This window comes from Arvicola amphibius, chromosome 15, assembly GCF_903992535.2.
Source record: "Arvicola amphibius chromosome 15, mArvAmp1.2, whole genome shotgun sequence".
NCBI classification, from domain to species: Eukaryota; Metazoa; Chordata; class Mammalia; order Rodentia; family Cricetidae; genus Arvicola; species Arvicola amphibius.
In genome coordinates, this window is record NC_052061.1 from 50775703 (window position 1) to 50801731 (window position 26029).

The 26029-nt window shown below is 49.0% G+C and overlaps 2 protein-coding genes across 2 annotated transcripts in view; one reads left to right on the top strand and one right to left on the bottom strand.

Annotated features, from left to right (window-relative positions):
* Positions 1–8694: 8694 nt before the first annotated feature.
* On the bottom strand, positions 8695–19209 carry C15H1orf131 (chromosome 15 C1orf131 homolog). Its single transcript, XM_038312471.2, has 7 exons — positions 19063–19209; positions 16960–17300; positions 12137–12193; positions 11438–11533; positions 11238–11324; positions 10627–10679; positions 8695–9858 (listed from the first exon to the last, which is right to left on the bottom strand). The coding sequence occupies exons 1-7, from the start codon at positions 19163–19165 to the stop codon at positions 9726–9728; spliced, it is 870 nt and encodes a 289-aa protein (XP_038168399.1). The 5' UTR covers positions 19166–19209; the 3' UTR covers positions 8695–9725.
* A 54-nt stretch (positions 19210–19263) lies between these two features.
* Positions 19264–26029, top strand: part of Gnpat (glyceronephosphate O-acyltransferase) — a 28879-nt gene continuing 22113 nt past the window's right edge. The window contains exon 1 of the mRNA XM_038312469.1: positions 19264–19495. Coding sequence (XP_038168397.1) covers positions 19421–19495 — 75 coding nt within the window. The 5' untranslated portion in view covers positions 19264–19420. The remainder of the gene's footprint in view (positions 19496–26029) is intronic.

Sequence of the window (26029 nt, forward strand, 5' to 3'; positions counted from 1 at the left end):
ATGGAGAGTGAAGGAGCTGTGAGTAACAAGGCCATACTGTGGCTGCCTATGTCTGTCAGGCGTGACCTCTCACCTCTACGCCACAGAGCTTATGGTCCCCAGAGTGCCCTCAAGACGGCGCTCTGGAAGCCTTTGGTTTCAGGCTGATGTTGTCTGACATTGTTTGGAAAGTTTGATTTCCCCTTAGATTCTTTTCCTGGAGGGAGAGAGGAAGGCTAACTTTGGGACGGGTATCCCAAGATGAGTCTGCGCGGTGATGTCACTCCACGTCAGCGTGTAACCTGTTTCTAGGACTCTGCTCCTGCCAAACCGGCAGCTTGTCACCTCTGCTGGGAGAAACTGACCTTGAGCCTTCGGGATATGGAGTCTTCAATACACTACAACAATACACTACAAACTAATTCAGGACTAATGGAAGGGACCTTAATCTACCAGAACCCTTCAGAAGGGCTTCCTTAAGGACTTTATTATTAACCATGTGCTATCAACACTCCCCCCCCACACACACACATGGTGTGTGTAATAACCAGTTAAGTTTTATTCATTCCATTCTTAGTTACAAAAGGAAACACTGGAATCCGAGACAGTGACACGCCTTTGCACAGCGGGGGCTTTTTCTAGAACCTGCTTTCTCAGACATTGATGGAAATCTATCTACTCTGCCTTCCTTCCTGGGCGAGGCCTTGAGCACAGAAGCAGCAGACCCTGGGAAAGCCTCACATCAAAGCCCCCGTGACTTCCCTGGTGCCCTGCTGGAAGCATCTTGAACTTGAAAAGTAGCCCTGATGATAATATGGGTGGCTGCATCACAATGGGACAGACAAGGCCTGGAGAAAGGCTGAGACTCGATGATGACACCTTACAACTTGTCTTTCCACATGAGCCAGGGTTCTCTGGGGTGCAGGGAGGCTCTCCTTCTGAGCAGCGCCTCTCATGCTGGTGAGGTTCACATGGAATCACCCTCCTTCAGGCTCCGCGTCCTCCCTTCCAGCGTCCCACAGTCTCCCGCCCTGCCTGGCAGTAACCTTGCTCTCTTCTTTGGAAAGAATTCATCAGGCATTTCATTTTACACGGAGGAATGACTAGTCCATCAGCTGGGCTGTTTTTTTTTTTATCGGATGCATCTGCACGGCGACCCCAACCGTGCTTCCTCGCCGCCTTTGCGCACGGGTCCTGCACCTGTTCCTAAGTACCCACCGCTGGGCTGCACAGACCCTCCTACTGGTCCTACCTCAGAGCTCCTGCTCACGGCCCTCGTTTCCTCAGATACTCCGATGTCACCAGGAGCTGTTCAGCGCTGTCCAGCCTCCACATTGGGTCCTGGAGTCACCTTCAATGCAAAGGAGTAGCTTGGGCTTCTTTGGATTCTCTTCCTGCTGAGTGGTCTCTGGCTCAGTGGTCCATTAACTCCATCTAAAGCCCTCAGGGTCGCCCACAGGACCCTGGCTACCATGTTCTCAGTTGCTCAGCTGGTCCTGTTGACCCACAGCCACAGTTCTGGAAGACCCCAGCAGATGGAGTGAAAGGCACTTCAAAGGGAAGACCCAGGCAGTCACATGTAGCCATGGCTGGGGTAGTGGCGGTGATGATGATGGTGGTGGTTCAGGTGTCTGGCTCTCTGGTGGAAGAGTCCAGAGACCCTGGAGTAAGAACACGCAGAAAAGCTGGCTAGGGAGAGCCCTGTAGTCTTCAAAGCCCGGGCCAAGCCCCTGCCTGGGAAGCAGGAGTCACTTGGGCAGTCCTGGAGCTGTGGGTGGCTTTGGGGAGTTAAGGAAATGGCCACCATTCCAAGGGACTTTATTTCCTGGTGCTGGAAAATCCAATCCATGGCCTTGGTCTTGCACATGCTCAACCATTGAGCCCCCAGCGCTCTCGGAGATCACTTTCCTCCTTCTCCTCTTCCTCCTCCCCCTCCTCCTCCCCCTCTTCCTCCTCCCCCTCCTCCTCCTTTTACTCTTCCTCCTTCTTATTTTAGTTTGAGACATGGTCTCACACTGTAGCCCAGGCTGGCCTGGAATTCACTGTATAGCTCAGGCTGGCCTTGAACTCACAGCACTCCTCCTGCCTCAGCCTCCTGAGTACTGCGATTACAGAGGTGAGCATCACACCCAACTCAGTTGACCTCCTTAAGGAGGCTCCCTGGAGTTGAGCAAGGGAGATCAGCTCCCCATCTCCCACAGCAGCATAAGTGGGGATGCTAAATGTCTCTCTTTGCTCACTAGAGCCCAGAAGCAATACGCTGATGCCAGGGCCAACCCGGGCAGCCCTGCACAGCCACCTCCCCCGCCTTCTGCACAGAGCGCCTTTCAGGGACAAGAATGCACAGATGAGAGAAGGGCAGGGCGGTACGACACACTTGGGGGCTTGAGGTGATCAAAAAGCGAAGGAACTTAACTCCTCACAGTGGCAAGGCCCTGGAATTGCACGTGACAGACAGACAGATCATGGGGTCTTAGGACATTGGTCCTTAGCACTGACGCTGAGGTAACAGCTGTATGAAAATGGCATCAAGGGAGGCCTTCTTTGGTTGGCCCCTGAGTAGGAAGTTAGGGTAAGTCTGAGAAAGAAATTCAACTCTGGAGCCTGCTCTCTGTGTGGGTTAGGGAATGTCAATCCCTTTGAAATGAATGTCCTTGACGAGTACCCACTGGCACCTACCCCCCCACACAGCTCCTCCTCCCTTACAGTAGGACATCAGGACCCCAGCCCAGGCTTTTCCTTCTCTGTCCTACCTTGAGACAACTGCCTGGCCTTGGAGCTCACGCTGTGTGTGGTCCAGGCTGCACCTTCAGTCCTTTGAGTGCTCTGTGATCCCAAAAATGTCCTTAGTGGCTCTGTAGCCCCAGGGGTCCAGAGCCAGGAAGCAATATGCTACCAGAGTGAGCCCTGACTCAGGGTGAGCTCTGCAGAGAAGGGGAGAGAAGGGGATGCCCACCTTTCTGAGCCCTTTCTCTCGCTCATGTTGCCCTACCCCTTCCCTGGCCCTTTCAGGTCAAGGCCAGAGCGCAGTGTCCACGTGCAGCCTGTCAGCCTTAATTCTGTGATTGAGAGGCTTGCTCCTTGAGTGGAGACGTGCCTCAGGGCAGGACGTCTGGGCTTGCCCTTGATGAGGCTGTCTCTACCCACTATGGTCTCTTGTTACAGAGGGGTGAAGAGAGTGGATAAAATCATCTGGGGGAATCTCGATACAGGAGTGTAAAGAACACCATCACAGAACTGTGGGAGTGACCCCAGGGTGCTTAATGCTGACATTTTGGGTGGGGCCTGAGTGCTGAAAAGCATTAGGCACCCCTTGTCTCTATCTTCAAGATGCGAAGAGCACCCCCAGTTAGTGTGACAATCCCAAATACCCAGAGATATCCAGATGCCCCCTTGGGGCTGACCTGGATCTGGGTCATATTGATTTGTTGGGTGTTGACATTCATAGTGTTGGTACCCATTCCTGTGTCACATAGGTGGTCTGTCCCAAGGCCACTGGCCTCGTGTTACCCCAACGTAAGAATTCTTCACAGATCTTCAGTGAAGCATGTGAGAACAAAGAGGCTCACATTTCTGCTCACTGAATATAGTGACCAAGCCCACCTCTGTTCTCGGAAAGAAAGGCTCCTTCCCTTCATTTTTCTTGGCCACATTTTCCAGGAAGGAACAGGGACTTCTTAATGGATTTGGGGCCCTCAAGGAGTTAGAGAAATATCATATATTATTAGAAGACGTTCACAGTCCAAACTCTGTTAGCCCTGGAATAGCCAGTTGTTGGTGACAGCCTGGTACAGCTCTTGTCTGAAGAGGTCCTGAAGAGGCGGAGAGGTGAACTAAAGTAAGAGGGGGCTTGAGGCAGGACGGGAAAGTAGAGCATCTCGCAGCACTTACCCCTTAAACTGGCTTTGATGTTGGTTTATGGCATGCATGAGGTGAATATTCTGCTTGTTTCTGTGCCTCAGTATCCCTACCTGCAAACAGGGCTGGTCACGCCAACTACCTCCTCTCTGTATTGTGTGGATCATGGAATAGACTCATCAGTAAGGTCCAGGCTAAATGACTCATTCGGTGGCTCAAACCTGGATGACTTTAACCACACGTCCTCTAACCACAGTGTCTTCCACCCAAGCAAGTATTTTCACATAGCGCCTGGCATTTCAGACACTTCACGGGACCACAGCAAGCACATCCATTAATGGAGAGCCTGGGTTAATGTGATGTGCCAGGGCCTTGAACAGGCCAAAACTGTCAGCAACCTTCTCTTGAGCGCTAAAGGCATCTGTATGCGGTGTCCCCTAAGCCAAGAAAAGATGTTAGCCAGCCTTCTACCTGTTCCTTAGGTTCTGGTCTTTAAGGAATCCCCCTACCCATGGCCTTTCACTTCTGTTTACCCAGAAGTGGGGGTGGCTTTGGGAGACCCCTGAGAGTGTCATGACATACAGTTGAACTGGGACCTCTAGTTTGGGATGGCTGGTGACAAGTCAATTTCAGACAGGTGACTGCAGTTGGGACTTGTGGCACAAGTTATGAAGGGTGGGGAGCCTGGTCTTTCCCATGAATTGTGCTGAATTCAGGGGAAGGAGCTGGGACTCAACTCTAAGCAAGGTGATTCCCTCAAGTGGTGCTGCTCACTGAGGGCCCGGTTGTCAACCCAGCCCTGGTTAAGGTCCCAGAGCTTGAGGGCTAATGGGGTGGCACTGGGCACCAAGCCTTTCTGAGCAGATGCTATATAGGCCTCGGGATGACTATGACTGATGGAGCCCCTTGCGTGGCCTGTGGTGGCCTTTCCAACTCCAAACCCCCAGAGACTGTACTTCCTAAGTCCCCCACTTTCTCGGCACCAGCAGAGAGTGGGGTGTAGACATGACAGAAAACGTGAATGCATGACGTAGACCGCCGCCTTTGCACTACACGGCGCACTGAGCATGAGAGGTGTTTGTATAATGTTGGCAAAGGAATTTAACAGAAACAGAAAGCTGTGTACTGTTGTTTTGGCCCCATTTTCCTGCCTTTCCTTGCCTTCTCTCCCCACTCTCCCTACCACATTGATTCTGTCCCCAGTGGTTGGTATTTGGTGGCAGCTCTTGGTCCTGTGGCTGTTCATGTTTCACTGAAAACACAGAGGGGTGGGCAGTGGTAAGGAACGTAATTTTTTCTAATTTTTGTACAGGTATCCACAAGCGTTTGTATTTTTTGAATTGCAAACACTGTGTTTTCTGGTCTTTAGGGGGTATTACTTTTTGGAAACTTGAGTTTTACCACATTCTTAAACAGATTTGAAATAAATTCTTTTGACACTGCCAACAACTGGAAGACAGGTGTGGTCGTGGTCACTTCCCCATTTCCACAGACTGACCCTGACTGACCACTGGTCATCAGTTTTAGTTTTGTGGGCTCCCAAATCTCAAAGTAAAGATGTGGGTTCAAATTATAAGGCACCAGGGGGAGGAGGAGGGGAGGAGATGGAAAAATTTAAATATAAAAAAATAAACCATATAAAAAATTAAAAATAATAATAATAAAGAAAAAAATTATAAGGCACCATTTTCCACAATGAAAAAAAGGTTTTTTAAGGTTTCATCTTAAAAAATTGTGTGTGTGTATGTGTGTGTGTGTGTGTGTGTGTATGAGAGAGAGAGAGAGAGAGAGAGAGAGAGAGAGAGAGAGAGAGAGGAATGTGTGCATATTCGTGCATATATGAGCAGGCTAGAGGTCAACCTCCACTTGTTTTTTTGAGTCAGGTTCTTTATGGGCCTAGCACTTGCCAGTTCAGCTAGCCTGGCTGGGCAAGCCCCAAGAATCCACTTGTCTCTGAAGAAGGCTGGAGATATGGAGGAGTCCAGAGAGGGTTAAGATAAAGAGTCCATGTAAGGTTAAGCTAGGTGCGGTGGCTCACACTGATAATCTCCGCACTTGGGAGGCTGGTGCGGGAGGATCACAAGTTCAAGACCAGCCTGTTCTATATGCTGACACTCTGTCTTAGAAACAAGATAAACCCATGGAAAGCTGACTTGCGCTCCAGGATGGCTCTGAGCAAGCATCCTAAGCTGAGCATCAAGGATGATGACTGTCCTTCAGCGGTGTAGGTCACACCTGGTCTGGAATGCCCTTCATTGCCTTCCTTGTGCCAGGAGTTTTTTTAATTTTAATCTTTTGAGCCAGGATCTCACTGTGTAGCCCTTAATGACCTGGAATTCACTATGTACACTAGCCTGGCTTCAAATTCACAGAGCTCCGTCTGCCTTGACCTCCTGAGCGCTGGGATTAAAAGCCTGTACCACCTTTAAGTAGCCCTCTTCTGTGCTCCTAAGACTAGTGGATGGGGCTCAGTAGGTGGGGTGGGGAAGCTGTAGGTTGGGTTTTGAGGGTTTAGGTTTGTAACTATGATGTTGGAATATATCCTAAGGGTGATCTTGGGAGGAAGCAGGGACCCAACAAAAAGCTGAGAACATTAGCTTATTCTTGAGTAATTCTATCACTCAAGAGGCCGAGGAGTTCACCACGAGTCTGAAGCCAGCCTGAGCTACATAATGAAATCCAGGCCATCTTTAGCTTCAGAGTATGAGATTCAGTCTCAAAAACCAAACCAAAACAAAAAGATCTAAGCAAGGGTCCTCTCTTTCCTAGCCAACTGCTAGCTCTTGGAAGACCTATTTATTCCCTGTGCTTCCTCTGGGCTCTCTGAGGTCTGGACGGTCCAGCTATGTCCTGGTATCCCTGTCACCGGCTGACATGCCAGTCTCTATTGTCCTCATGCTCGCCATAAGGCTACAGTGCTCAGCACACAACCCGAGTGTGCAGCACAGATACAAATGAATAACTGAGTGAGTTGGTAGAGACCCAGCCAGAGTTGTCTCCTCCATGAAACCTGTCCTGACACTTGCGGTTGGGCTTGAAGGAAAAAAGGAACAGACCAAGTGTTAGCATTGTGATAACCAAACTTACTTGGGGAATACTAGGTTCCATGAGACTAGGGAGACAGAGTGAGAGACTGTGTAATCTGAGGCAGTAGAACGAACACTGAATTGCTGACTTCTGCCCCGTGAACCTGCTTGGCCCTTCCTCATTTCTGAGAAGGGTCACGTGTATTCTTCTCCCTTGAGAAGCGACCACCACCAATACCTACTTAGACAGCTGAGTTCTGTTTGCTAAAGGTCAACTTGCAAATTTTAGCTTCTGTAAAACCTGCTTATGTCTAGGAAATATTTCTTTGGGGTGGGGGATAAAAAGTCTGCCCTCAGATGCCTAACCCTACTATAAACCATGAAATATTTCTAATCAAGGCTGGGCCTATTTAAATAATATCTAGAGGCTACAGCTACATGCTAATTGAAGTTTTCCCTTTATCTCTGAGGGCCGAGAAATTCTCAGGAGGAAGGCTAAGGAGCCCCCTCAGCAAATCCAGTGTCCGTCAGGACCACCCGTGTCCACGTTGTGAGACAGGGACTGTGGGCCCCAGAGGGCAGGGTCGCTTCTCAAGGAACAAGAGTCATACCCCTATGCCTTCTGACTAGGAAGAGGTGAGCGAGAAGGGGCTGGGGTGGTAACACAATAGCTCAGGCCAAGCACTTGCTGTGTGAGCCTGAGACCCTGAGTTCTGTCCCCCAGAAACCACACTGAAAAACCAGTCAGAAGTTGTCTGTAGATCGTCACTGTTTAGCCTGCTTGCTTTTCTGAGTTCTAACTTAAGAAGTGTGTGTGTGCCGGGCGGTGGTGGCACACGCCTTTAATCCCAGCACTCGGGAGGCAGAGGCAGGCGGATCTCTGTGAGTTCGAGACCAGCCTGGTCTACAAGAGCTAGTTCCAGGACAGGCTCCAAAGCCACAGAGAAACCCTGTCTCAAAAAAAAAAAAAAAAAAAAAAAAAAAAAAAAAAAAAAACAACAACAAAAAAGAAGTGTGTGTGTTACCAGCCAGAATTCTAAGCAGTTAAAATCCTCTGGGCTTTCTCACTTTCTCTGAATGGCCTGCTTCCCTGCCTGCTGACCGCTGTTACTGAGCCTGCCTGCTTTCTGGAACCCTAACTCAAAAGGCATGGCTACCTCTCTCCCTCTTAGCCATTTCCCTGCTCCCAGTAGCAGCCAAGCTTTTCAGTATTGATTTTTCTCTTAAATTCTCATAGAGAAGAAAGAGGAACAGAAGTGACAGCAGCAACAACTGGGTATGTGGTAGCCAGAGCTTGGGTCCCTGTGCTGGAGAGACTCACTAGCCTGATGGCCTGTCCTACACACTGAGCTCCAGGTATCTCAGAACACAAGGTGGGGAACTGGAGACGGGGCTCAGCAGTCCAAGAGCACTTGTTTACTCTGAGTTCCATTCCCAGCACCCACTTGGTGGCTCAAATGTAGCAGGCTTTCTTGGACCACCAGTCCCCAAACCATGACACAGAGACTTTTATTATGAATGCTTAGCTTAGACTTATTTCTAGCCAGCTTTCTGAAACTTAAATTAGCCAATTTCTGTTCATCTGTGTGCTGCCAAGGCTCGCTGACCTCATCTATGGACTGTCCATCCTGCTTTCCTGCTTCCTGTGTCTGTCTTGTCCCTGGCTGGCTCCCCTTTTCTCTCTGCCTGCCAGCCCTGCCTATCCCTCCCCTGCCTAGCGATTGGCTATTCAACTTTTTACTAGACCAATCAGGTGCCTTAGGCAGGCAAGGTGAAACAGCTCACTTCTCTGCCTTTGTTAAGGGTTGAGAATAAAGATTTACACAGTAGATGAAAAAGCAGGAACCAAACCTATTTATTTCCACTGGGACTCTGCTGGGGCTCATGAAGTAGAACCCCCACCCCCCCAGGCTCTCCTGAGAAGATGGAGACAGATGATGAGGTGCCCTTTATATGTCATCTCTGACTCCTAAGGTCTTTTTTCTAGTGTTGTCATGTTTAAGATCTTCTAAACTTGGGCTGGTGAGACGGCTCAGCGGGTAAAGAACGGTGCTTGCTGCCAAGCCACATTTGATTCCTGGATCCGAATGGTGATCCCCTGAAAGTCGGGCCTATGACTTCCACACAAACACTATGGCGCATGTGCCCTAACATACACATAAAATAAACTTAAAAATGTCATTTAAGAAAAAAGCCTAGCAAATTGGATTCCACCTCGTGAGTTGGTTTGGCGATACTTTCGGAGCCACCTAACAACCTGCTGGCCAAGGAGCCAAACACCTAAGGTGGGAAGTACCAGAATCCGTCCTCACTGGAGATCTTTATCTCCCTTTAACTCACCTCACTCTCTGAGAAGACGCTGACACCCAGGTAGGGGTAACATCACTGTAAACATGGCCTTGTGAGGTATGGGAAACCAGTTAGAACTGCCCGTGTGTTACTCAACAGCCAGCCCTCGTACAACAGATGTGTATTTTTGGAAATTCTTACAAAATGGATTTTACACAAAGTAGGTTGACAATAGAACTGCTTTTCCAGAAAACCGAAAGATGACAAGAATCCTTAGTTCTTTCATAACATAGTAACACTGTTGTCAGAAGTCCAAAAGGCACTGTTCCGGCAACCACACACTCAGGAGACGGTGAAACTGAAAAGGAAGACTGGAACCAAGTGTGCTGACGCTAGCAACCAGAAACCCGAGTGGAGCCTGGGCCTGGCCGGCACTCAGCAGGTCACCACCCTGTTTATCTTTCTTGCTCCTCATGAAGAGACCCCGAGGGACATGAAGTGCGGTCTGCAGTTCAGTGGTCCTGTGCCAGCCCTGTCACGGTTCCTACTCCTCTCCAGAGCTGACAAAGTTCGTCATTTTGCTACCCTGGAAGAATTTATTTTCTTGATATCAGCATGGCTTAGAATCAATGTCCCATTTCTGAATTTTCCAACTTGTCCAACTTTTCCATTTGACAAAATGCTGGGAGCCGACTTCTTGGATCTCCTGTGTTGACAGTAAGAGAAAGGTACCAGGCAGTTAGAGCAAGCAGGACCACAGGCATGGATTCCTCTTCTTGTGCAGGCCCTACCACAACTGCACTGGGCTCTCGCTTCATAAGGTGCTGAACACCATTTCCAGGGTGACCCTTCCTCTTTGCTTGGTTCCTGACAGACGTCACCTCCCTGAAGTGACCCCCAGCTCAACCCTCCAAGATCGACCGAAGCCTCTTTACAGGACTCACTAGCACCAGACATCACCAATTTATGTTTTCATTTATGTTTTCACAGTTGGAGGCTTCCCTCACTGCCAGGCCCCTCGAGGGCCAGGGCTCCCGCAGGGTGACATCACCTGGGCACCAACAGTTACCTGGCACAGAATGGGCACTTGACAAAGACAGTGCCGTGAGAAAGGGCTACGATGAAGAGCCCAGTCTGGAGCACGGCGCCAGCAGAGGAATCCTCACTCAAAGCTAAGACAAGTACCAGGCCCTTTCCTACTATCTCCCCATTTCACATCAGAAGCTCCTCTGTGAACGTGGCACATTAGGCCAGCCACAGCAAGCTCAGATTCTCACGTGTCACTGGAGGTGACAGAGACCAGAGAAGGTGCTGGATTCGGTTCTGATGCAGGTGGTTGACTGGGACAGTTTCTAACCACCTCTTCACAGGAAGCAGGTAACCAGAGGGCTGGGACGCTGCACTCACTCACGGGCCCACGAGAACCAACCACAGACCTGGTCAGAGACGCCCGGCATCTGTGGCCACTACCCACCTGTCCTCCTGTACTTTCCTCTTCTTTTTCTTGAAAATGTCTGTGTCCCGGGCCTAAATCAGCAACGAAGACAATGAATCAGTAATGGATAGTAAATATTCACAACAGGGCAGCAAGTCTGTGACAAAAAGCCACATAAATGTCATTATTTTTAACATTTTCAAGTGGGTGCAGTAAACATAAGCCAACAAGTCTCACTCTGACCTGTTACGAAATGTGACAGGTATCAGGATCCGGTAGTGTACACCTGTGACTGTACTCAGACGGCAGAGGCAGTGGAGGGGCAATTCTAAGCCAGCCTGGGTTACACACTGAGACCCTGTCAGAAACCCCATGTGTCATGACCCCTTGGGACAACCATAGTCGAGCACCAACACCTGCTGGGCACATGTTGAGTGTGATAATGACCTTTGGCCTCAAGGCCAGCCTCACCTTCTCCATGACCAGGCCAGATGCCTCAGCTGGCATGATGAAGCTCAGCTGATTTAACTGGGGGCTGGGAGGGGGCATTAGGCAATGTTGGTGTCCCTACTGCTTGGCAAGCTAAGCCCGCCTGCAGGCAGCCATGAGACAGCCAGCCCCCGCTTAGCAGAGTAAGAGCAGACACCCACCAATCTCTCCTCTTCTTCCTGAGCTTTCCTTTTCTCTTTGATTTGCTGCTGTAAAACCTTGTAATTCACGTAACTTCTTTTGGGAGCCTGACAGGAAAGAATAAAGACATGCCATCTGTTTTGTTCCTACAAGTAAGAAAAAGGCGGTCCCAGTGGGCTACCCCTTCCCCCAGGTCTGACCACGGCAGGCAGCCCCTTACCTTAGCCCCCAGCACGATAGCTCGCTCCCGTTCCAGGACTCTCTCTTTTCCTTTGCCATAGCCCGTGATCCCAAACCGGTGTACTTCCAAACGAGCCTGTTGGTGCACAACAGTCAGACCCACATGCCAACAACTCCCAGGCAGCAGCCTCTCAGCCACGCTGCCCCACAGGAGGGACCCTGCAGTGCTGCAGTGGCCGAGGAGGCACCAGCAGGCTCTTGAACCACTGCGCTCTTAGTGTTCCCTACTCCTTTGATCCCACAGCTGAAGCAATGATTGTCTGTGCGTGAACTGGTGACAGACAGTACTGGGACTCAGGCAGCACTCTGTGCTGTGACCGGATGCTCTCCACCGAGCCACTTAGATGAGAGCGCCTCTGCAACATGCTGGCCACACACGGGAGCTGACCACAGCAGGTCAAGCACAACTGTTCTCTAAGGTGCTGAGTGGCTTCCTCCTGTCCTTTTGTCAGGCATCTTAGAAAGCAGCTGCACTGTGGAAGTCTGCACGTCTGTCTGACTGGCCATTGCACTGCAATCCTGTGCTAGGAAGTCAGTCATGTGACATCCTGAGACCAGGTTCACCATTTCCTTAGCCTTGAGACAAGACTCTCAGAAGGCTGGTGCCGTGTTAAAGCTGCCAGTTCATGATTAACAATGCAAACCTTAAAAGGAACTAAAAGTTACCTCAAATGTTTACCTTTTCTAGGTTAAATTCTTGAATACCCACATCTTTTTCAAGGGTCCATGTTTTATCCTGTAAGGAAACAAACTCTTATTAGAAACTACCAGTTAGCCAGGTATGGCAGCCCACACCTGTAATCTGAGAAGGGGCAGGGAAGTGGCTACAAGTGTGAGGCCAGCCTGGGCTACATCATAAAACCTTATCTTGAAACAAACAACCCAACAACTGTGCATATGTGTATAAAATAAAAATCAACTCCCCCCCCCCAGAAAATAAGTGTTGGAAAGGATGTCAAGAGACTGAACCCTTATAGACTGTAGGCAAAAATGCTAAAGGTACGGTTGCTATGGACAACGTGCGACACTTCCTAGGAACAGTAATGCAGAGCGGGCAAATGATCCAGCAGTTCTACCCTGGCAGGGGCACCAATGTTCACAGTGGCAGTCTTCACAGCAGCTAAAATACAAGAGCACCCAGATGTGTACCAACAGACGAACAGGTTAAGTGGTTCATGTTCGGCTTCTTGAAGAAAGGCATCTCTGGACTGGGATGCAGCTCAGCGGCAGAGTGCTAATCTAGCAAACATGAGTCAACGCCACGAAAGATAAGCCAAAGAGCAGAGTTCTGATACATGCCAATCACAGATGAAGAGGGCACTGTGATACACACCATATCACAGAGTACAGAAGTGACCCCATTCCAGAAGTGGCATTGCCATTTGAGAGAGAGCAGAAGAGGAGAGGAAGGGGGACAACTGCAGCTCCTCTGCAGGAGGAAAACAGGGTGGCAACAGCTGCTCACCAGTAATAAGTTATGTACAAACTGTTGAGTATTTCATCACAAAGAAAAGCTGGAAAAGAGCCTTGAAGCCAGCCCACCATCTAAGTACCAATTCTACATGCTGCCAAAATCTTTACAGCTTGCAGAGAAGAGGTGGAGAGCGTGTTTTTGTTTTGAAATGCTATTTATTTTATGTGTGTGCCTAGTTGTAAGTATGTGCACCATGTGTGTACAGCAGTCTGAGGCAGTCAGAAGAGATGCTGTCTTCCCTAGGACTGGAGCTACAGACGGCTGTGAGCCACCGTGTGAATGCTGGAAACCAAATCTGGGCCCTCGGCGAGAATTAGTGCGTGAGCGTCCTAACAGCCGAGCAGCTCCTCAACCCCAAGCACGTGCTTTAGGGTTTTAAGGGAAGAGGAAGCAAGAAAAAGAAACATCTGCCTTTCATGGACCAGACGGAAAGTTCTGCTTGGCAAGGAGCTGGACAGAGCACTGAGGTCCAGTGCTAGGATGACAGTCCTCCGAGAAGCATCAGCTTCCTGGCCATGGTGAAGCTTTGGTTCCTGACTGCTGGTGGCATTGCTGCCGCAAAGGCTTTCAAGGTTGTGACTTAAGTCACACGCCCTACCCATGGCTTCAGCCCTACAGAACTCTAGATGCTTGAGACTCTAAGGAGACTACCGTCAAAGACAAAGACATTTGGCCAACAATAGTCACCACCCAATCCCATGCCCTGTCTGTCAGAGCAGCAAAAGAGAGTTGTAAATTCCATACGACCTCTAAAAAAGGTGATGGTCCCCGTGGGGGACAATGGGCCAGCCAGAGTGGCTGTCGTGTTTCCTCAGGGCACCCTGCCTGCCCCGCATAGCAAGGGTATCAAATCACAATGCAAGCCTCATGCCCCGTTTTCTTCTCCATGCAGGAGCTGGGCTCCGGCTCAGGGAACCTGTGCTGACTGCTGACTTGTCCCAGAACATTTTCTTCTGTGTTGCCTGGATTTAAAAAAGAAAAGACTGCCAAGTGTAGTTGTGCACATCTTCAATCCCACACTTGGAGACAGAGGCAGGAGGATCTCTTTTAGTTCAGGGCCAGCCTGGTTCAGATAGTGAGTTTCAGGGCAGCTAGAGCTATATGGTGAGACCCTGCCTTGGAAAACAAAACAAAACACCCCCTCCCCCCCACCAACCAAAGAGAAGAAAATGTTATTGGTGGACTAAGGTGACTCAACTCTGGGGAAAGGCGCTTTCCACGAAGCCTAATGACCCGAGTTTATTCCCTGGGACCAACATAGTGGAAGGAGAGAACGGGCTCCTATAGGTTATCCTCTATCTCCACATAGATGCACCATGGTACCCACTACCTCATGCACAAACAAATAAAATGTAATAAATATCTAGGTGGACAAACTTTTAAAATTATTGAAATGTCCAGCTGGTCTCCAGTTAAGAGTGGGTGTGGGTAAGTAAACACTCTTTTTCTCAAACGAAGGCAGTTTTAGAAAGAGTAGGAACCCTTTGACCAGAGTGAAGTGCCTCAACTAGATGACTTCCTGACTTCGAGGGAAGCTCGGAATGAGGAGGGTGAGCTGGGTGGGCACTCTGTGGCAATGAACTGGGGAGGTGTCTTTAGGTCTGGTGATCCTCTGGCTCCTCCCACTGGTCTTATCAAAGGCCACAGAACCCAAGAAACCTGTATTCTATCTCCCAAGCAGCAGCAGAGTACATAGCCTGGAAGCCTGAGAGCCTGGGATGGAGCCTGGCCTGGTACCTGCTTCAGACCCACAGTCCTCTCTCTGGATGAGCAGGGTCAGGTTCTGAATGCAATACTGAGAGGCACAGGACATACAGGTGGACTGAGAACTCAGCACACCCTCCATGACAGCTGAGGTGTATCTCAGAGGGAGAGGCTTGCCTGTGTGCACGGGCCCTCCCTGTTCCATCCCTAGCACCAGGGAAATAAACCACTTTCTGTAAAAGTCATGCCAAACAGGGGAGACAGAGTGATTTTTGAAGGCCTTATAAGGTTTGTCTGCTAAATAAATTTGCACTAATCTAAAAACCAAACTGAACCCTGTCAAGTTGTGCTCACACGCTCTGAGTGGCTCGTGCGGTAAGCAGTGCTAGTGACTGCAGACCAGCACATCACCTCAGCAGGCACCAGGCTCCTCTGCGCAGCAAATGCTTGCAGGAATCAGGAGTTAGTGGGGCCAGAAGGGGTCAGTGGACGGGAACAGGCACTAGCTTGTGGAGAGCGATGGCAATGGCTAAGGCAGTACTGACAGTGGAGCATGGAGAGAGGACAGAGGGCCCCTTCTCTTCACCCTTCATTCCTGCTTTCTCTCCCCACCTTTTCGCTCTGAAACAGGGTCTCTTATGTAGCCCAGGCTCCTCTTGAATTTACAGAGATCTGCCTGAAGGCGGGATTGGAGACGAGCACAGCCACACCCTGCTTCAGTCCCTTTTTTAGCCAGGCCACTGAGGCACTTAAGATGCACAGAGCAGCGACAGTGGACACTGAGCAGCCCAAGGGATGTGAGGAGGACAACTCCACTGACACCGCTCTAGGAGCCAAGGGCCAGCTGAATGGCTTCAGACCACCTGACATACTTACTGCTTAAAAGCCCATGTCCTGGGCTGGAGAGATGGCTCAGAGGTTAAGAGCATTGCCTGCTCTTCCAAAGGTCCTGAGTTCAATTCCCAGCAACCACATGGTGGCTCACAACCATCTGTAATGGGGTCTGGTGCCCTCTTCTGGCCTGTAGGCAGACACACAGACAGAACATTGTATACATAATAAATAAATATTTAAAAAAGTCCATGTCCTTCCTCTCACAAAGCTGCACTCCCATTAAAAAACAGGTTCTTAGCCGGGCAGTGGTGGCGCATGCCTTTAATCCGGGCACTCGGGAGGCAGAGGCAGGCGGATCTCTGTGAGTTTGAGGCCAGCTTGGTCTACAAGAGCTAGTTTCAGGACAGGCTCCAAAGCAACAGAGAAATCCTGTCTCGAAAAATCAAAAAAGAAAGAAAAGACACAGGTTCTTTCATTTGCTCCCCAAGCGCTGAGCGGTACCTCTCCCTCACTCTGTTGGTTATAACTCACTGCAAACAAGAAGCAGATGACCTCCTGCCTCTGCTGGGAATGCTGTCATAGCTCCCCACATACTTAATTGATCTTTGCTATGTTTTGTTCTGATTGTAGCTGAGACTGGCCTAGGACTGGCTGTGAAGCAAGGCCAGCTCGACTTCATGGCAATCCTCCTGAATTTGGGCATGGTTGGCACAAGGCGTCACACCAGGCTGTCTTCATGGATTTTAAAGTACAAAATCCTACAGCTGCCTCTAAGACCTGGGAAGGGCTGGCTTCCCCAGCTTCCGTGCGTCATCTCAGGCCACTGTCCCCTCTGTCCTACTTCTGCTAGTCTTCCAGCTCTTGGAACCCGTCAGGCGCCTTGCACCCAAGGGGGTTGGCAAGGCTGTTTCTTCTGTTTGCGTAGCTCTCCTCTTCCCTTTCTGAGTACCATTTAATACGAGCCTGACATGCTCAGGGCCTTCTCCCCTGGCCACTCCACCCACAGCAGGCTCTGCCTGCTCCTCTCAGCACCACTTGCTCACCTTTATAACTTCATAACCACAGGGACAACACAGCACCCACACGTTCCACTGCTGGTCTCCAGAGAACCAGGCAGCAGGCGCACAGTGACTGTGGAATGGGGACTCGCTGGCCTGAGCTTCCTGTGAACGGAGCATGTGGTCGCTGTACTAAAGCAGGGAAGCCTGGGGAGTGCACTTGCAGCTGCAGACAATGGAGTAGAGCAGCACTAAAACCATGTTCCCAGAGAAACCCAAAAGCCTGAGACCATGCACAGCACAGCTTCACTGTGGAATTTACGGCCTGGGCCTAGGCTCTGTGCGAAAAGGTCATTTTCAGGGCTTAGGTGGGGCCAGACAGCTGGACTATTTCCAAAACTCACCAACACCTTTTCCTTTCTCTAGTTCTTCAATTGCATGACTGTCTAATGGTAACCTGATCACAAAGGTACGGACCAGACGATTCATTACCTTTGCGTGCTCATCTTGATCTGGTTTTGGTTTTCTTTTACTTCTGCTTTGAAACTCTACCACTTCCACGAGCCTGCTGCTGTTCTTTGGAGCAGAGAGAGACACTGCATTAGTAGCAGGGACTTCTGCTCCTGAAGGGGGAGCTGAGGGGGCAGCAGAAGCAGAGTGTAGCTCTTCTCTGAGTTCCTTGAAAAAGCTGGAAGCACTCTTCCTCTGGCCCTTTACGAGAGGTCCAGGCAGTGGGAGTGGCTCTGCTGTAACCTCTGCTATGGTCTCCACGTCTCTCTTCTTTTCTCTCTTCTTCTTGATCCTTTTAGGCTCTGTTTCACCTTCAGTCTCTCCTGTTTGTTTCAACATAAAAAAATGTAAAAATGATTTTGGTTTTAGTCAACACCAATACCAAATGAATGTTACTGTGCATCTGGCCCAGACACAAGCACCCATCTGCACAAAGAAAGAAACAAACTGCTTGGGGAGGTTTGATCCCCAGGACCCACGTGGTGGAAGCAGAGAGCTGACTCCCATAAGTTGTTCCCTTATTTCACCATGGTGCGGTGACACACACCCACACAAATACATAAATAAATGTAACTTGAAAAGTAAAAACACAACTTAAAAGATACAAATCGTTCTTCTTCAAGTAAATTGCTTTTGCACCATTTTTAGAAATCAAAATGCTGTCTTTCTTGCCTAGGTAGCTGTGCATCTCTGACTTGTATGAAAACAATCGCTCTTGTCCTCACACTTGCTGCTTATCTAGTGACAGCCGAGCTCTAGTTCCCAGGACTGGGACTTGCCATTTGCCCATCGGCTATATTAAAAACATTTACCTCTACATTAGTATTTCTTTTTTATCATATTACAGGGTTACAAGTACCTGCCCCGGGCTTCCTGTTTTCTTTCCTCTACGAATTCAAGAGAATCCAGGAAAATTAAAGCCTTAATTTATTGCTACTTTCTACTAAATTTCTCATCTTCTGTTTGTTTCTTCTGCTCAGACTCTCAACAGAGACCTGAAATTTGAACCAGAAGTCTAGGCCTCGTTACTGACCTATGTGCACAAGAGCTCTCTAAACACCAGCTATGTACTCACTAAACGTGTACTTGGAGCCGATCTGACTCTGGCAGTATGGATATAAAAATGAGCCCGGAACACTGGCGCAACTAACAATGAATACCAGCAGATGTGGCCATAAATCATATTGAGGATTTTAAAAATTAGTCATAAAACTAGTGAAAGTCGAGGCCAAGACTTGTCCGTCCTCTACTCCTCCACTCAGTGGACACAGAGAACCTAAATAGGACAAATCAACGCGGCGCAAACTATGTTATTAGGCCCTAAGCCTTTAGATCCGAGCTCTGAAAGGTAACGTTCAACAAGCTCCGTTAGTCTCTGGTGCTTGTTTCTCTGTAACTAAGGGGTCAACGAAGAGATATATAAGTGTTGCTCTGACAGTTAATGGGGGAATGCACAACAGCATGTACTCCTGGTACCTTTTTCCACCTTCAAAGCTATTTTTTTAAGTTATTTATTTATTTTGTTTACAGTGTTCTGTCTGCATGTATGCCTGCAGGCAAGAAGAGGGTACCAGATTTCATTACAGATGGTTGTGAGCCACCATGTGGTTGCTGGGAATTGAACTCAGGACCTCTGGAAGAACAGTCACTGCTCTTAAACCTCTGAGCCAACTCTCCAACCTTCAAAGCTATTTTTTTTAACCATGTAAGCGAGCTTAGAATTTTGAGCAACCGCTCCAAAATAAATACAATACAGCGTTTGCAACGTGTTTGGTTCTAAAAGTCAGGCAATCTACGTGTGGGCTCTTCAGCCTACGAGTGTCTGTCCTTTTGCCAAAGTGCCAGACAGCTGCATGTCTTTAGTAACACGCTTTGATTTTTCTTTCCCACACAGCGAGAGAGCGAAAGGTCGACCAAGATGTGGGTGAGAAGGTCTCAGAGAGGGAGGCGCTGCAGGGGTAAGGCGGGCCGGCATGGCGCCAGGAGATCGGGTGACCCGAGCCGGGTCCGGGTAGCCCGCGGTCTTGCCGCGGCTGGGATACGTCCCGCTGTCCTCAGCCGCTTCCGCTCGGGAGCCAAGCTCACCCAGGTCGTAGAGGGTCCGCAGGACCGCATCCAGGAGTGTCTCAGAGCCAGGAGGCTCTGTGGAGTCCGATTCTCGTTCCGCCGCCGCGGCCGCCATGGGCATCTACACGGAATTTCAAATCCAGCCCACAAGGCGGCACTTCCGCTTCCGGCGCTCCTGCGTGCGCTCCGCGGGAGGCCCTACGCGGCCTCCGTCCTGGCTAAGATGGCGGCGCCCGGGGTCCCGTGCGGTGGCCGTCCTGAGTGCCACCGCCCTGGGCGGTTTGGAGCCGCCCCGTTCGAAAGAACCGCCCCCAGCCGCTGCTCCACAGCCGCGTAGTAGACAAGCCCAGGCCCCGCCCGGGACGGCAGCCGCACCATGGACGTCCCTAGCTCTTCTAGCTCCCGCTTCTCGGTCGGCTCGGCCAGCCCCGGCGCTGTGCTCGTCTACGCGGTAGGCGCCTCTGGGGACCGAGGCCCGGGACATCTCGGGAAAGGACGGCCCCTCCGAGCCCTGTAGCACCCCCCCCCCCCACCCCAGCCTCTGTCTTAGCGGGTCCTGACGCCCCTCTGTGCAGGATTTGGGTACTTGGCTTGGTATCCACAGCAACCATGTGTCTGCGTCTGGGTAAACGTGTCTGCTTTTCCAAGTTCCTGTCGATGGTGGCTCCTCTGTCCCTTTCCCTTCTCAGGCCTGGAGCCCGGCACACCAGCACGAGGGGATACTTGGAGGCTCCCCCGTCCACCGAGGGCGGATTGGCCGATTTCTGCCGGTTAAGAAACCGGCGGCCTTACCTAGCCCGAGAAGACTTGTCTCTCCACCTCCGGCCTTTTTTTTTTTTTCCTTTTTTTTTTTTTTTTTTTGAAGTATTTTTGGGAGAAAAATATTCAGCTAGAATATCCGAGTAGAGTTTTTAACACTCTAATTTAGGATGACTTGGAGCTTCTGGAAATTACTGTCTTCTATTTTTTTTTTTACCCCACAAGTTGTTGGATAGGACTCCCATTGCCACTGGATTCACCCCAACTTGCCTCGACACCCCCTTGCAGAATTACTTCCTCTTCTGGTTTTAACTGGTGGTTTGCTTGGTTTGGTTTCCAACAGAATGCTGGTCGCTTACAATATTAATGAGCTTACAATATTCATTATCAGTGCGGAAGCTTTGTACCGTTTCATTCCGTGAGACTGTACAATGCTGGGGGACAGTTTATTTTTATGTGTATGAGTGTTTACTTGCATGTTTGTATTTGCCCTTGGTGGTGTCTGGTGCGGCCAAGGCCAGTTCTGGAAACCAAGTTAAAGTTGCTGTGACCTGCCATGTGGGTGCTGGGGAGAGCCATCTCTCCAGCTCCGGGGAAATTTATGTTTAATAGTTTATTTTTGAAGCAGTCTTTCTGGTTTGTACTCTGGTCTGGCAGTGGCTGTGAAGCCCCAGGCTGTCCTGCACCTTGCAGTCCTCCCTAACCTCCAGAGAGCCAGGATTGCAGGTCTACAGCACCACCCTTGGCAAGCAATGCTTGAAACGGATATTTCCATGGCATGGTAGTTAGCACCGCTTTCTGATTTAAGTCCGGTGTAGTGTAGTGTTAGCTTGTGTAGAAATGTCAAAAGCGAAAAAAAAAAAAATGTAAGAGCAAAGCAAACAAACTTCATGGTTTCTAGGAGACTATTGCTACCTTAAGAGTAGGATATCTTTTGGAATGTGGGCAAACTTTCACTGTCTCTTAAGAAGTTTACATTTGGGGCTGGAGAGAGGGTGCAGGGGTTTTGAGCCCTGGCTGCTCCTGTAAAGGACGCAGGTTCAATTCCCAGCATCCACGTGGCAGCTCACAAGTGTCTGTAACTCCAAGATCTTACATCCTCACACAGACATACATGCAGGCAAAACACCAGTGCATACAATAATAATTTTTTTTTTTAAAAAGAATTTTAGCTTTATGTTTACTGTGAACTGCTGCCTTAAAGCTTATGGTTGGAGCCCCTGTCGTTGACTTCACCACACAGTTCTGGTGGGAAATCTGTCACTGTTTTACAGCTTATTCCAAAGCAGGCCACATTGGGAAAGGGGATTGTTGTGTAGATCCAACTCAAGACTTTTTTTGGCCTTTCAATGTGTTTGTGTGGGGGTTGGGATTTCCCTTGCATGTTAATAAAAAGGAATTGGTTCTTACTTCATCTCTATATTTTTTTAATCATGAGATTTTTGTCAACTTTCCATGTGAGTAACAAGGCAGCTGGCCATGAGTGTCCCCGCCCCTTTCCCTTTGGTGCAACCACTGCCTGGTTCAGTCGCCTCCTGGCTGATGTTGTGCCCACACAGCTGATGATCATGAGAGTCTCCTTCAGACTGCCAGCTTTTTCCACCACCCTGTTCATTGTGCACTGCTTTCTGTCCAATCGGTAGTTCTGTAGTGACATCACGATATTGCTAATGATATAAGTAAGCATCAGCAGTGCCCATAATCCCCCAGTTGCTGTTCTCAGTGCCAAAGACTGCCTGGCCTCTCAGGACACCCGAAGTGGTCAGTGTACACAGGTAGTCCAGTTAAGTGGGATAAATAAGGGTAGTGATTAAAGCATACATTGAATGCTGTTGGAGTCTAGGGAAGGGGCATCTGGTTTATTTGGGGACTTGAGAAGGTATCTAAAAACAACACCAAAACTGAGTTTCTGTAGTGTGAATACTGGGAGGTGGGAATTGTTTAAGTAACAATGTAAGAAAGTCACTGCCTTGCGTGTGTGGAGAGGCTGAATGCAGAATGATGAAGAAAACATAAGACAAAATTAAGAACATAAGCAAAAGGTGTTTCTGAAAAGAAACAAATGGTCTCTTAGGTATCCTGGAATCAATAGGTGTTTCCTAAAAGAAACAAAGCGTATCATGGGTGTTCTGGGTATTGGTGGCTTTATCAAGGATTAAATCTCTAGAAAGTCTAAGAAAACCATTAGGCTCTGGCATGATTATCTGCATTAGTAATATCTTTCTCTCTGAAGATTATAAGGAAGAAACTTAGGGTGGGGTAGATGTGTGATTCATAGGCGTGGAGATCGATCAGTCAGGACAAACGGCCGGTGCGGGTGGGGGGAAGACCAGTGAGGCCGGGAAGCACGGAGCATGATGGTTTATGGGATACTTTGGGCAGGAGATCCTTGGCCCTGGGAACCAGTTGTGTCTAGGACCTGGGAAAGTTGGGGCAGTCTGAAGTAGGCTGTTGGGTTCCAGTGGTTTGGCAACTGGGCAGAGGCTGATCTCTCAAAGATAGGAAGGACAGGAGAGGAGCAGGTTTAGTCAGGTACAGAGCAGTTTTGGTCTGGGATGCAAACTTGTCAGCTGTGGATTACCATGATCTGGACCAGATACATCCTAAATGTTTGGGAGGCATCTGAGTAGAGTTAGGAATGTGGTCCCCAAGCAAAAGAGGAGGGTGGGACTGAGAATGTGGGTTTGGCAAGTCGGGGGCAGGTAGGCTTTATCTGAAGCTAGAAGTGCACTCTTCCTCTGAGACTTTGTGTGTGTGTGTGTGTGTGAGTGTGTGTGCGCGCGCGCACGTGTGTGCATGCGAGAGTTCCAGTGTAGGGTCCATACTTAACGGTAACTCAACTCAGACTCCAAATGGTCTGCCAGTTGCTCCTGCTCTGGTTTTTACCAGTCTAGTCCTGCTTACTGGACCTCATCACCCTGACTTTGTATTTCTCAGAATGGAAGTGTGCTGTCTCTTCAAATTGCTCACGGTCTCTTCTGTGTGGCAGAACTTTGTATTGCTGACTCTTTTTAATATCAGAGACCCAAATCAAACATTTCATGAACCACTCAGCATGAAGCACTTCCTCCTTAGCACCTGTTTTGTCTTCGGAGCTCATTCAGTGGTGGTCACAGCAGTCCTCGTACTGGCTGGCCAGAACTGATTGTTAAACTTTCATGGCATTTGTTAGCCCATTGGTAAAACGTAGCCATTAATGAAAACTGAGGGTTAAGTCACATAAATTTATACTTGAATACATCTTATACAAAATAAAAATAAGTATTACCAAACAGCATTTCCCAGTTATTTACTAAACCTTACTGTTCTCTCTGTTTGGAAGTTGTCCTCTTAGGGGAAGGTGTCACACAGTGTTGTATCATCTCATGCTGCTGTGCCTTTTGGTTATTCTGGTGTTCTCTGGCCTGGTGGAGTAGAGTGCCACAGAGTGCCAAAGCCTGATCTTGTTGGTCTGTGCAGAAGGACATGCTTTTCTCTGGATAGTGTCTGCTTGCCCTGTTACTGCTGGATTCCAGTCTGTAGCAAGAGGCCCAAAGCCACGGGACCATCCACAGATGCCCAGAAGGATGCCAGCAAGTTCTCTCAGGGAAGCACAGCACACTTACACCAGGGCATAAGCAGTGAGCGAACTGGGTCTCAGTGGACATAATAGATCTTACCTGAGTGTGGAAGTGACTGACTTTATTCTGTTTGTTTGGGACAGGGTTTCTCTGTGTAGCTTTGGATCCTGTCCTGGCACTCGCTCTGTAGACCAGGATGGCCTTGCACTCACAGCGATCCACCTGCCTCTGCGTCCCGAGAGCCCTGGGATTAAAGGCATGTGCCACCACCACCCGTCTTGACTGGCCTTATTCTGAGGAACTCACTGAAGTATTTTAAAATGTGAGGAATAACCTGTATTTTGAAAAGCTTGCAGTTGGCTGGCAGAAGGATTGACTTGGTGCATTTAGGCAAGGAGGCTACTGAGATTATGAGTATAGGCTACCAGGTCGCCTAGCTGAGGGTAGGGTCTGTACATTTTCAAAAGCCACAATATCAGGGTTGGGTGGAATGATGCTCAGAGGTTAGCTGAGATGGTGGTTAACAGTTATGGTTTCAGGAAAGTGATGATGGCTTAGAGCCGAGCCCAGAAGGGGATGGGTTTTGGAGAAGTGTTGGGAATCCAGAATGTATGATGGGAGAAGAGAATCAGGTGCAAGATTTGGGGAGCACATGGAATTTGTGTTTTAAGCTTGCTGCAGGGCCATGGAAGTGAGTCAGTGGTAGAGCATTTGCCTGGTGTGTATGCTAAAAACATACAGATTTCATCTGTAGCTCCCCCACCACACACAAATAAGACGAAAGGAGAGGAAATAAAGCAACAACAACAAAATCCACCAGCAACAAAGTCCAGTGGAATAGGTGAGTGTGCCCAGCAGCTGTGGGAGGCTGGAGACAAGGGCTGGAGGAGGTAAGCTCTTGGGCCTGTGAGGAAGAAAAAAATAATTTGTAGTTTTGAGGGGGAACACTCCCCCAGGTTAAAAGCCACTGCACTGGAGGAAGGCCGGGAATTATTCCACTGTTGATGAGAGAGCCCTGGATTAAATACCAATGTGGGAACATTTCCCTGGAGGTCAGGAAAGAAGACTAGGAGGTACTGGCCCAGCCAAAGCAAAGACTCACCCTAAAAATGCCGTGGTTGTGTTTAAGAGCAGTTGTGCCTTTTCATATGATTCCAGGGAGTGCACCACATTAAGATTATAACACTAAAATAGAGGAAGACAGAAACAATGGAAACATTTGAATGGCAAGGGGGTGTTTGTGACATATAAAAAAAATCAAGTTGACAGTCTCAGTGTGTGTCTGATGGGAGAGACATGTCCCTGTGCTTAGGAACAAGCATTCCTTAGAGGAGCCTCACACTAGGGGATTACACATAAAGTTTGATATTTTTGTTGTTGTTTGCTCTTTCCCTACATTTTCTGAATTTCTTAAGTGAGCACAAGTCACTTTGATAGTTCAAAAACTGAAGATATTATTAAACATGGTGATTCTGTAACAACTAAGATGTTTTTAAACCAGTATTTGCTATTTAAATCAATATTTGGGTATACAAATAAAGAAGAAAAGTAATTTCTTTTTTCTTTGTGACTTTTAGAGACAGGGTTTCTCTGTAGTTTTGGAGTCTGTCCTGGAACTAGCTCTTGTAGACCAGGCTGGCCTCGAACTAACAGAGATCCACCTGCCTCTGCCTCCTGAGTGCTGGGGTTAAAGGCGTGCTCCACTGCCACCCGGCAGAAGAAAGGTAAATTATAATTGGCATGGCCCCTGTTTTGAATAAGACGTACACATACTTCTGTAGGTATAAATAAACAAAATAAGGAAACTACTTCTGGTTATAGTGCTGAAAGTGCTTCATGTTGCTGTAAGCGAGCATAGCAGTCGGTGTAAGGAGCCACAGATGCCAAGTATGTCTCTGCTGTTTGGAAGCGGAGGGCCTCCCAGGAGGCGGGTGACCCGGAGCCTTGGTTTCCTATGGGCTGGGGAAGACAGCTGCTCAGAGGTTGGAATGGAGATTGTTCTTGAACATGTCGGACTCTCAGAACAGCGCTGGCGCCAGCAGCTGGCAGTGTTCACTGCGGTCATTATTGTTAGCACCACTCATGACTTGATCAGGACAGCACCGTTCTAGGAGCGCCCTGGACTCTGACGTGTGGGCGTGGACTTGGTGGAAGGAGACCGACCAGGCCCTTAGGAACTGAGTGCTGGTGATGAGGTAGAGCAGACTGCTTCTCTTATGACATCGTTTCCCACCTCTGGAAGGCAAGGGCTGTGGAGGCTTGCATCGCCACATCCAACTTAGTTTGAGGCTTCTTTTGTTCTTGTTTGTTTTTTGAGACAGGGTTTCTCTGTGTAACTAGTAGCTCTGGCTGTCCTGGAACTAGCTCTTGTAGACCAGGCTGGCCTTGAACTCACAGAGGTCCGCCTGACTCTGCCTCCCGAATACTGGGATTAAAGTGTGCCACCGCTGCCAGGCTTTGAGGCTTCTGATACATGTTTATTATTATTATTATTATTATTATTATTATTATTATTATTATTATTTTGAAGCTAAGTAGAGGCAGACAAAACAGGTTTGTCAATGTGGTACTGCGTTTACAAAGATAGCCATTAGAATATGCTGGTCAGTAGGCCGAGGTCTCTGTCAGTGGTGGAGAGCTTGTAAACCATGTAATAGTTGAGTATC